Source organism: Lathyrus oleraceus, chromosome 5, assembly GCF_024323335.1.
Source record: "Lathyrus oleraceus cultivar Zhongwan6 chromosome 5, CAAS_Psat_ZW6_1.0, whole genome shotgun sequence".
Taxonomy (NCBI): Eukaryota; Viridiplantae; Streptophyta; class Magnoliopsida; order Fabales; family Fabaceae; genus Lathyrus; species Lathyrus oleraceus.
Window position 1 is genome coordinate 287,434,951 of NC_066583.1, and position 11,182 is coordinate 287,446,132.

Consider the following 11,182-nt stretch of genomic DNA (forward strand, 5'->3'; position numbering starts at 1 on the left):
TATTGTATGACTTTTTAATTTCATTTATCTTTAATTAAACTTGATTTTACTGCGATTTTATGTTAATATAACTTGCCCTATGTTGGGACAATGATGTCGTTCTGAAATCATTCAGGGGGATTTCCGGAGAAGCATCTCCGAAGTAATTCCCTCCTTGCAATTACCACGCTTCCACTACTTGTAAAAGGACTTCAAGGGATATTTCGGAGATGCGTATCCAGATATACCCAAATAATATACGAAGATATATTTTTAGATCATATTTTGATCAAAATGAGATGGATCTTATTATAACATATTTTGATGTGATTTGGATGCGATCGAAGATATATCTTAAAATGCATGAATGACAATTTTGAAATTTCAAGAATTTATAATGCACATATAATGATAAGGGTGTAATAAGCATTTTCCTCTTTTATTCTTATGAAAGGATTTGTGTTACTTTCCGTTATTCACGTTGAATATATAAGTGAAATTTTATTTTAACTAAGCCATAACCAAAATTTGAAAATACAATGAGATTTAATAATTAAAAAAAATGTAAATGCAAGGAATTTTACAAACATTATTTGCTTGATTAAAAAAACTTAAAATAAGGAAGGAGATGTTACATATTTTGAGAGATGTAAATTACCCTAATACCCATATATTTAATTAGTTATTAAAAAAAGTGTAGGATTTTTTTAATCTAAATATAAAAGAAAGTGTAGGATTTCTACAAAATGTTAATAATAAGACTAAAAAATCAAACATTTTTAATAGAAAGTAATTATTGAGAAATTATTTTAAAAAAAGGAAATATTAATTAATTGTGTAAAGAAAAAAAGAAAAAAAGAAATAAAGGAATATTGATAATAAAAATTAGAGATGTTCAAAAATTCAAACCAATCCAATAAAAATCGCAAACTAATCTAAATAACCGAAAATCACAAAACACCGAGTATTATTGGATGGTATACTTGTCAAAAAGTACATGGTCTGTGTGTTTCCACTGCAAGAGCATGTGGATTCAAAGTCTTTGTAAATCTGTTACAATTTCGATAGTGAGGACTTGCTCATGATGGCGAGAAGCTCTGTCTGATGAGTTTTGAGGTTGTTTAAGGGACTAATTGGCATTAGGTGAGAGGCCCTGTTGGCGGCCAGCGCTGCTGGATTACAGGCGGGTGATTAGGTTGATGGTGTGTTAAGGCTACTAGGAGCGTAATGCTCTCTGAGTAGTGGTAAATGTGCATGACTTGAGTATCTCTTAATTCTCTTGAGGGGGTAATGTATTTATCAAGGCTTTACGACCTAGAATTACCTCAGAAAATATCAATACCTACTCAGTCAAATGTGGATAGTTGAATCCCTATTTCCGAGGGTGATGGGGTCAACAATCACTCTGACATGTTTTTTTTATCCAAGACATGTCTTATCCCGCATTTATTTTCCACTAGGGGCGAGGAACACTTAAGGGTGAGGCGATACCTCCCTTCGGGCGATCTCATGTCGCCGCCTTCTCCTAGGACGGTCCCAGAGTATCGCCCCAGGCAAGGCTTTTGACAAATAAAACACCACAAATATTGGGTGTCATTTAATAAAAATCGTTCGGTTCACATTGAATTTCATATTGATTTTTCAAAACCGAATTGAAGCCTGTGTATATATTTTTATATTTATTTAATTTTATTAATACGATATATTGTTTTAATTTATCATTCAATGATATATTTTTTAATACTATTTATTACTTTAATATACTATATGTAATATATTATATTAAATTTAATATTTATTAATAATTTTATAAAATTTTAGTAAAAAATATAATTTATAATTTGGATATGCAAAAATCAATTCAAACAAAATTGTATGAATTTAGATCAGATCATATCGAATTGTTTTAATCAATTTAAAATAAATTGAACCATGAATAAATTTATCTATGGATCAGAGGAATTTTTACCTCAAAACTTATTCAAACCACGTCACAAACACACTTAATAAAAATAGTAAATTACATGTAAATTCACTCTTAGTTAATTATTTTAAAGTAAATTGAGTTTTTTTTTTTTTTTAATTGAGTGAATGTATATTATTAACTTATTCTTTCATAATGTTGGTGGGTGTAAAAGATAGAAATGAACGTGTAAAAAAAATATTAAGAAATGATGAGCATATACTTATGGTAGAAATTATGGTGTAAGTGTATCATTTCGTGTCATACTATCATTTCTCATATTCCAATTACCAATAATTGTTGAAGAATTTACCTTAAAAGTCAAAGTAAAAATGGAAGAAATTATTACATTCACATTATTTTTAAAGAAAACTCGAGTGTTTATTATTTTTTTCTCATGTAAGAAATGTAAGAAATGCTATATAAACTAAATAAAAAAAGTATAAAAATTACTGACTTATGATCAGTCAAATAGAGCTTTATAAAATAATTCCAGTAATTTTTTTTATATAAACCAGTGGAATTCACTGGTTTATAATATGAGGGTTTAAATAAAATTTATACTAATATTTCCTCCCTAATAAAATATAAACACAAAAAACTCTTTTTCAATCACAAATTATAAATCCAAAAATGAATATTATTTCATTTAATTATAAATACAAAAACTCTTTTTCTGTCATAAATTTATATATATTTTTAATGTAAAGTTAAATATATTTATTTTGTCTTTTCTCTTATTTTCGCTCTAATTCATATCTCTTAATCAAATAAAAAATTGAATTTAGATAAGATAATTCACAAATATTAAATATATATTTTATAGTCACATTAAACGAGTTAAATCAATCGATAGTTATACAAAGATTGAGACATGTACCGCATTAAAAATTATATTTTAAGAATATATAAAATTTAAATTAAGAGTCTTATATATCATTTATCCGATTTTTTTTAGGTTGTAAAAATTATTTTTAAATTATAATTGAAAATAAGAATTTTATAAATAAAGTTAAAGTTGTTTGATAATACTAATGTTTTTTAACTTTAGAAATAAATTTATACTAAAAATCATTTGATATATATCTACAAATATTTTATTTTATATATGGATGAACCAATGTAAGAAAATAGGAAAATAATAAAATATATTTTTTTCAAAATTTAATATAAATGTTTGATATCTAATATCTGTGAGTGAGTATTGATTTTGATTCATACTTATAAAAATAATAAAATATTAGATATATATGTAGAAATTTTTTACATAAAAATGGATACAAATTAAATTAAAATAAAATTTTATTATATGAAATACGTTATAGAAAAATTAAATAAACATTTTTTTTATAAATATTCAAAATTGTATGTGTGAGTGAATTGATTTAAAAAACAATTGACATCATGGAAAAAATTTACATTTTTAAGATATATGTAATTATGGATAAATAAATGTTCCGAAAAGTTTTAATAAATTATTATGTTCACGTAGATTCGAAAATATATGTAGTTATGGATAAATAAATGTTCCGAAAAGTTTTAATAAAGTTTGTTTCAATTATTTTAGTAGAAATTTTTTAAATTGTAATTTTATTCTTAATGAAAAGTCATTTTTTATAAGGAATTTTTCTATATATTGTTTAACCCTACTTCCTTTTTAAAGTAGAAGATAAGTCAAAAAAAAAATCGAACTTTATTTTTATTCTATTTTACTTATTTAATAATTTAAAACGAGAATGATCTTTTCTGTACGGTATAGTATAAGTGTTTTCAATTAATTTCAAAGAAAAAGATTAATCGTAACAATTCTTTCGTCACAAAATTAATAAATAAAATTTAAAATATTTAAGATTATCTTTTGATCTCTATAAATTAAAGTGTTTTTGTTTTTTTCATGTATTTTTTTACAAAATCCTTAAATTTAATTTCATTTAATTTTAATTTTTAAAGTTAAAATTTGGAAGAAAATTCGCAAATTTTCTACTTCGGATTTTAATTTTCTAAGATCAAAAGAATTTTAATATTAAAGGATTGTTTCTGGAAGAAAAGAAAATACAAGAATGAAAACAAAAACACATCATCATCAAAAGACTATTTAAGTGAATATTTAATGACAAGATTCAAAGGAAGGTAATAAAAAGAATATTTTTTTTTTCCATTTTTACTTTTTAAAATAAAATTAAAAGAAGTTGAAATAAAAAACGTGGAATATAGCCAAAAAGTTCCAAAAACAATGTAAGATTAAAGAAGTGTACTCTATGTCAATATTTATCAATATACATGAAATTATTACTTAAAAAAATAAAATTTCCCTTTTTTTGAAACCAAAATACATTCAATCATCTCTCAAAATGAGAAAAAGTTCAAAAATGTAGTAAGAAAATCCATAAATGATTCCGGTACATTGAAACCTGACAATGACAAACGTCACCGAATGAACGAAGTACTTGTAACTATATATTCATCATTTCTTCTTCATTATTCTTCAACCTCTTTCTTCTTTCTGCAACAAACTAGAAATTAGTAATTCACTTCAAAATGATGCTTTCTTCTACGCTTCCTTTTTCCCCCATTTCTGCTCAATCATGCTTCACAATGCAATCCCTAACGGTTTCTAACCGCCTTGTGGTTCCTTCTTCCGGTAGCCGTTTATCTCCGGCGAGGCTCGCCGGCGTTTCAGTTCGTGGTGGTGGTCGTTTACTCCCTTGTGCTACATTGAGGTCGTCTTCAATCGCAGCTTCATCTATTGGTGAGTTAATGTTTTCTTTTGTTTTGTGTTTTTGATAAGTTATTGGTAGTGTGAAATTTGGGTATTTTGTTGAGGTTATAGCATTTTGGTGAACTAGTGTTATTTAGTATTTGAAAGTGTGATGAGTTTTTTTTTTTTGAATGATGAGATGAATGTGGTAGCTTTGGATGGAAGATGGTGAATCTGATTGATTTTGATTAAGTGGAGGAGTTTTGTGCTAATTTGGGATTCATGGCTGTTGATTTTGTGATTTAATGTATGTTTGGATTGGGTGTGAGTTTGACAGAAGCTAGACTTAAGTGGTTCGACGAAATGATTGTGGCAATGTGATTTTGTCAAACTTGTTGTGATTTATAACTAACATGCATTTTCAATGTTAATGGTTTTTGTTTTTTTCATGATGAAACATTAAAGGGGAATGTTTGAATAAGGATCTATTGTTTTTGCAGGTGAAGAATTCGATGGAAGAAGGGAGTTTGTTGAGGCTTCGAAAAGTGGGAACTTGATTCCTATCTATCAGTGTATATTCGCTGATCAGCTTACTCCTGTTCTTGCTTACCGGATCTTGGTTGATAAGGATGACCGGGAAGCTCCAAGTTTTCTTTTCGAGTCTGCTGAGCCTAATTCAGAGTCTTCCAATGTGGTATGTGATTTGCTTTCGGAGTTTTGGGATTTTGAAATTTAGGGTTTTATTTTTAATATGGGAGTGGATTGATTGCAGGGGCGTTATAGTGTTGTGGGAGCTCGACCATCAATGGAAATTGTTGCAAAAGAAAATAAGGTTACAGTGATGGACCATGTCTCTGGTCATTTAACTGAGGAGATCGTTGATGATCCTATGGTGATTCCCAGAAAAATCTCACAGGAGTGGAGACCAGTTCTTAATGATCAACTTCCAGATGCATTCTGTGGTAAGAGTTATACAATCATTGTAAAACATGTGTATCAAGATGGGCTCATGTCAATTTATGACTCAATTAATAAATATTCAGACAGACATAATTGTAGGAGAAATAATGTCTTTTTTGGTTTTTATCTATGACTATAATAAATGAAGTTGAAATCTAGGCATAAGATTTTGTGATCTGAATGCCGACACTCTGCATTAGTACATTATTTGTCGTTATGCGGCGTCTTGTCTGTGCGCGCGTATGGACTTACATGAGAGAGTAATGTTGACTTTTTTGTCGTTATGCGGCATCTTGTCTGTGCGCATGCGTGGACTTACGCGAGAGAGTAATGTTGTTATGCGACATCTTGTCTGTGTGCGCGCGTGGACTTACTTGAGAGGGTAATGTTGACATTTTTTGCCGTTATGCGGCATCTTGTCAGTGCGCGCGTGTGGATTTACGTGTGAGAGTAATGTTGACATTTTTTTTCTCATCTAATGATATTATCTACAAAGCATTAACTAGTTTAAGCTGTTGTTGTAGGTGGTTTGGCAGGTTATTTCTCTTATGACACAATTCGCTATGTGGAAAAGAAAAAGCTACCATTTTCCGACGCCCCAAAGGATGATAGGAACCTCGCAGACATCCATCTGGGCCTTTATGAGACTGTGATTGTGTTTGATCACGTGGAGAAGGTATCTGTTTTTTGTATGCACAAATACCATTGTGAGGATATAATTGTCATGTAATGGTTAGATATCATGAAATGACTGTTGCGGGGTGAAATAAATACTTAGCACTGATTCGCAATCCATTGCATTTATAGTTATATGGCTCAAGATTATTCATAATTATTCAATTTCATTATTACATATGATATGAAGACCTTATTCATAACTAATATTTCACTGTTGATTCAATTTCTTACTTGCGCTCTACCCAACAGAAAGCGTACGTGATTCTTTGGGTGAGGACTGACCGATACTCCTCAGCCGAGAGTGCTTACGAGGACGGAACGAAACAATTAAACAAATTAGTGGCCAAATTACAAGATGATAAACAGTAAGTTATCTGTTGAATGTTGCTCTCTCTAATGATGTACTTGCTTATGGATCAAAATTAATTAAAAATGTAATTGAATTGCCTAGCACGAGACTCGCTCCTGGTGCTGTTGGTTTGAAAACTCGTCAATTTGGTCCACCTTTAAAGGAATCAACCATGACACCTGATGCATACAAGGAGGCAGTCCTTCAGGCAAAAGAACATATTAAAGCAGGAGATATTTTTCAGGTTGTGTTAAGTCAGAGATTTGAACGAAGAACCTTCGCTGATCCATTTGAAGTTTATAGAGCTTTGAGAGTTGTGAATCCAAGTCCATATATGACTTATTTGCAGGTTTATTTCAATGCAACACAAAAATATTTTGTTTTTCCTGAAAGCCAGGGCACATCTTTTTCATTCTGAGAGTCATATTTTTCTTAACAGGCTAGGGGATGTATTCTGGCTGCTTCAAGTCCAGAGATTCTTGCGCGTATAAAGAATGTATGTTTTTGTACTTAGTAAAATGATAGTTCTTACTTGGTCACTTCAAATGTTTATTTCCAAATTTTAATGCAAAAAAATATCTGGTTTACTAAATTATTCTACTATTTATTCTAAAGTGAATAGTTATAATGATCTTGTCATGAACAGAAGAAGATTGTCAATCGTCCATTAGCTGGGACATGTAAAAGGGGAAACACGCCACAAGAAGATGAAGAGTTATCAGCGAAGCTCTTGAAAGATAAAAAGCAATGTGCAGAACATGTAATGCTGGTTGATTTGGGACGCAATGATGTAGGAAAGGTCTGTTATGTATTTCACTTTGATGGATTTACTATTATTTTGTTTATTTAAATAAAATATTTCCACTCGTGTTTCTTATATTCTGTTTACTTTATAAAATCTTTTATGGATGTTGAAGTTTATGTAACTTCGAATTTACATAAATCAATATATAGCTAATAACTGGGGTTGAATAGTGCCTTTGTTAAAAAAGATAATGAACAGTGCTTTTGTTTATTGTGGTTGTCAATCCATATCAACTTGTTTACTTGTTCCTTATAAGCCAATTTGCAACTGGATTATCTGGTTGTGACGAAAAATATGTACACATGTATGGTTATGGATCTTAAAGATTTAAACTGTTATATCAAGGATTTGCAGTTAGAAAGTATTATTCCTTTCTAAAACATCTATCACAATGCTGACAAAGCTGTTTGAATGGATTTATAATTCATATAAAAGCGAGTTGTCCTGACTTTTTGAAAGAAATTTTGTATCACTTACTTCAATGTATGATGGTTATTATAACAACAATTCTGTTTGTAGGTTGCAAAAAGTGGCTCTGTCAAGGTAGAGAAGCTTATGAATGTTGAAAGATATTCCCATGTCATGCACATAAGCTCGACGGTAAGAACCTTTTCTTGTTTTCTAGTGATAATTGATGTTTTTAAACAAGTCTTTTATAGTTTGCTATGCAAAAAGAAGTCCTTTGTCCCAAGAAAAATGTTTTATTTATAAATAAATCATGATATTAGATAATATTTAATTGCATTTTTTTAATTTCAACATGTACTGCATTGTTAATTATATTTATATTTAAAGGTTACTGGAGAGCTGCAAGACAATTTGACCTGTTGGGACGCTCTCCGTGCTGCATTGCCTGTTGGAACTGTCAGTGGAGCACCAAAGGTTCATAATTTTCTCCACTCCTTTTAGTCAAAATACAATTCCAAACAAATTCGAAAAGCCCGTTTTATCACGGGTCTTGTAATTTTATATCCTGCCATGATTCTTCTGCAACCTGGTGCAGAATGACAGAAATTTGTATCATCTCCTTCTGCACATGTTCTATCATCCCCTTTTAATTATTCGATCTTTTAAAAACAAGCTAAAACTGGTGGGTGCAGGTGAGGGCCATGCAGTTAATCGATGAATTGGAGGTGGCAAGGCGGGGACCTTATAGTGGAGGATTTGGATACATTTCTTTCTCCGGCGACATGGACATAGCGCTAGCTCTAAGGACAATCATATTTCCAACTGGAACTAGGTACGACACAATGTACTCATACAAGGACCTAAACAAACGCCAGGAGTGGATTGCTTACCTTCAAGCTGGTGCTGGTATCGTGGCCGACAGTGACCCAAATGATGAGCACCAAGAGTGTCAAAACAAAGCTGCTGGTCTTGCTCGCTCTATCGACTTGGCTGAGGCAGCATTTGTTGATAAATAAATCCATGATACCTCGAAATCCAATCAACGAATAACCACTAGTCAGTTACCTTCCAATAATACAATAGCTTTCTTTTTGTGTTTGGGGAATTATATTACATTGGATAGAAGAATACTCTTGATTGTGTAATATCTCTTTTGTTTGTTTGAGAAAGTCAGATGTAGTTCAGTTTTAGCTTCCGATACCTATGTTTTACGAACATTGAATAATTATAATATCATGGTAATCTTTTCAAATTGAAACTCTCATGCAAGGGATGATGTTGCACCTTTCTTCTTTGAAAAGTTTAGTTTTTTTAACAGATTCATCTTTGAGCAGTTGAACTTAGAAATTATTAAAGTTGGAGACTTGGAGTTGCAGCTCAATGATTAATAATTTGGAACCAAATTGGCCTTACTTTAATTCCAATGCCTGCAAAAGGAATATCAACACACGCACAAGTTGTTTCTTCATAAACATTTAGTGTGAAATAGATTGAATAATCTTGGTTTGCCCTTATCTCAATTCAATTTTAGATTTTGATTTCAAAATCTACTTCTTTCCCTTTCAAAGCAAACAAGTACAACAGCTGCTCTTCGCCGTTAGTGCAAACTCATAGTTGCACTCTGTTTTGATGAGAGGATCTTGCAAAGAGTATTGAGAAGAAATAGTGTAAAGGAATGTGTATTGAATCTCTAAAAATTGAAAAGGTACCATACAAATTATTTAAACAACTTGTGAGATGACTTGACTCGCAAGTAACTAACATTCTAACCCCCTTCCAATTGACTTAACTACAAACTTAGAAAACAACAAACTATGCACATTTAATCAAACAGAATGATTTCCAATTTCTTTCTAAGGGTCAAAAATCTATCAATCTTTAATAATTTGGTTAGAATATTAGCAAGTTGAGATTCACTTGGACAATGCTTCACTTCAAGCTTTTCTTGATTCACTTGCTCTCTCAAAAAATAAAATTTAGTCCCAATGTGCTTGCTTCTGCCATGTAGAATTGGATTCATTGCTAGGTTGATGGCTGACTTGTTGTCAAGTTGTAGAACACATGGCTTTCTAACTTAGACCTATAACTCAGTAAGCACTGATTTAATCCAAGTGGCTTGACTAGCTGCATAAGATTCGGCAATATATTCCACCTCACATGAGGACAGTGCTACAACAGGTTGTTTTCTAGAACACCATAAAGTTAGAGCACCAAACACTTGAAAAAAATAACTAATTGTGCTCCTTCTGTCAGGCTTGTCTCTATACTAATATGCATTTGAATAGCAAGTAATCATTGCATCATTGTCATTTGTATAGGAAAAAGAATTCCATACTTGATTGTTCCCTTCAAAAAGCTCAAGATTCCCCTTGCAGCTTTCATATGAGAGACTCTAGGATCATCCATGTATCTTCTCACTAGACCAACTGAGAAGCCTATATCAGATCTACTATTGCATACACATATAAATGAGCCTACTATTTGTTTGAACAGAATTGCATCAACCTTGTTCTCATCACCATTCTTCTCAAATTTTAGGTTTGCTTCAATAGGAAAGGCTACAGGATTTGACTCAAGCATCCTAAACCTCTTGGGAACCTCTCTAACATAATTTATTTGGTGCAACACCATGCCTTTATCAGTCATTAGAAATTTTATGCCTAAGAAATAAGACAAATTTTCTAAGTCGGACATCTCAAATTCTTTCACCATCAACTGCTTGAACTTCACCAAATTGTTGATGTTATTGCTAGTTACTAGTAGATCATCAATATACAAACATACGAGTCTTATGTCTTTTGCATTTGCCTACACATACACACCATATTCAAACATACACTTTGTGGAGCCCAATTTTATCATATAAGAGTCAATTATCTTATTCCAGGCCCTATGCGGCTGCTTAAGGCTATATAAAGCCTTATGCAACCTGTATATTTGTATTTCCTCTCCTTGTATACAAAACAGTGTGGTCAAGTAACATGGAATATTTAATCTAATAGTCCATTTAAGTAAACTGATTTCACATCAAGATGAAATGTTGACCAATCTTTTTTTGCCTGCGAAGGCTACTACTAATCTAACAATTTTCAGTTTGGCCACTGGAGCATAAACTTAATAGTAGTCAATGCATGTTCTTTGAAGGAAACCTCTTGCTACCATCCCTACCTTATGCCTAAAAATAGAGCCTTCAAGATTGTGTTTCAATTTATACACCCACTTGACCTCAATTATTTTGGCATTGCCTGACAATTTAACCAGTTCCCAAGTGTTATTCTTTTCAATTATTTGTAACTCTTCAATCATTGCAACTTTCCATTCTCTGTTCCTTAAGGATTCATT

General features: G+C 31.2%; 1 protein-coding gene across 1 annotated transcript; it reads left to right on the forward strand.

The window, feature by feature from the left end:
• Window positions 1-4,263: 4,263 nt before the first annotated feature.
• Window positions 4,264-9,092, forward strand: LOC127083948 (anthranilate synthase alpha subunit 1, chloroplastic). Its single transcript, XM_051024312.1, has 11 exons — window positions 4,264-4,691; window positions 5,141-5,334; window positions 5,413-5,602; window positions 6,125-6,276; window positions 6,528-6,643; window positions 6,730-6,976; window positions 7,067-7,123; window positions 7,274-7,426; window positions 7,952-8,032; window positions 8,228-8,314; window positions 8,533-9,092. The coding sequence occupies exons 1-11, from the start codon at window positions 4,481-4,483 to the stop codon at window positions 8,854-8,856; spliced, it is 1,812 nt and encodes a 603-aa protein (XP_050880269.1). The 5' UTR covers window positions 4,264-4,480; the 3' UTR covers window positions 8,857-9,092.
• Window positions 9,093-11,182: the final 2,090 nt, after the last annotated feature.

Coding starts and splice junctions, on each gene's coding strand:
- LOC127083948 (XM_051024312.1), top strand. CDS start 4,481: ATGATGCTTTCTTCTACGCTTCCTTTTTCCCCCATTTCTGCTCAATCA. Junction 5,335..5,412: donor ATTCAGAGTCTTCCAATGTG/GTATGTGATTTG, acceptor GATTGATTGCAG/GGGCGTTATAGTGTTGTGGG. Junction 7,427..7,951: donor GACGCAATGATGTAGGAAAG/GTCTGTTATGTA, acceptor TTCTGTTTGTAG/GTTGCAAAAAGTGGCTCTGT.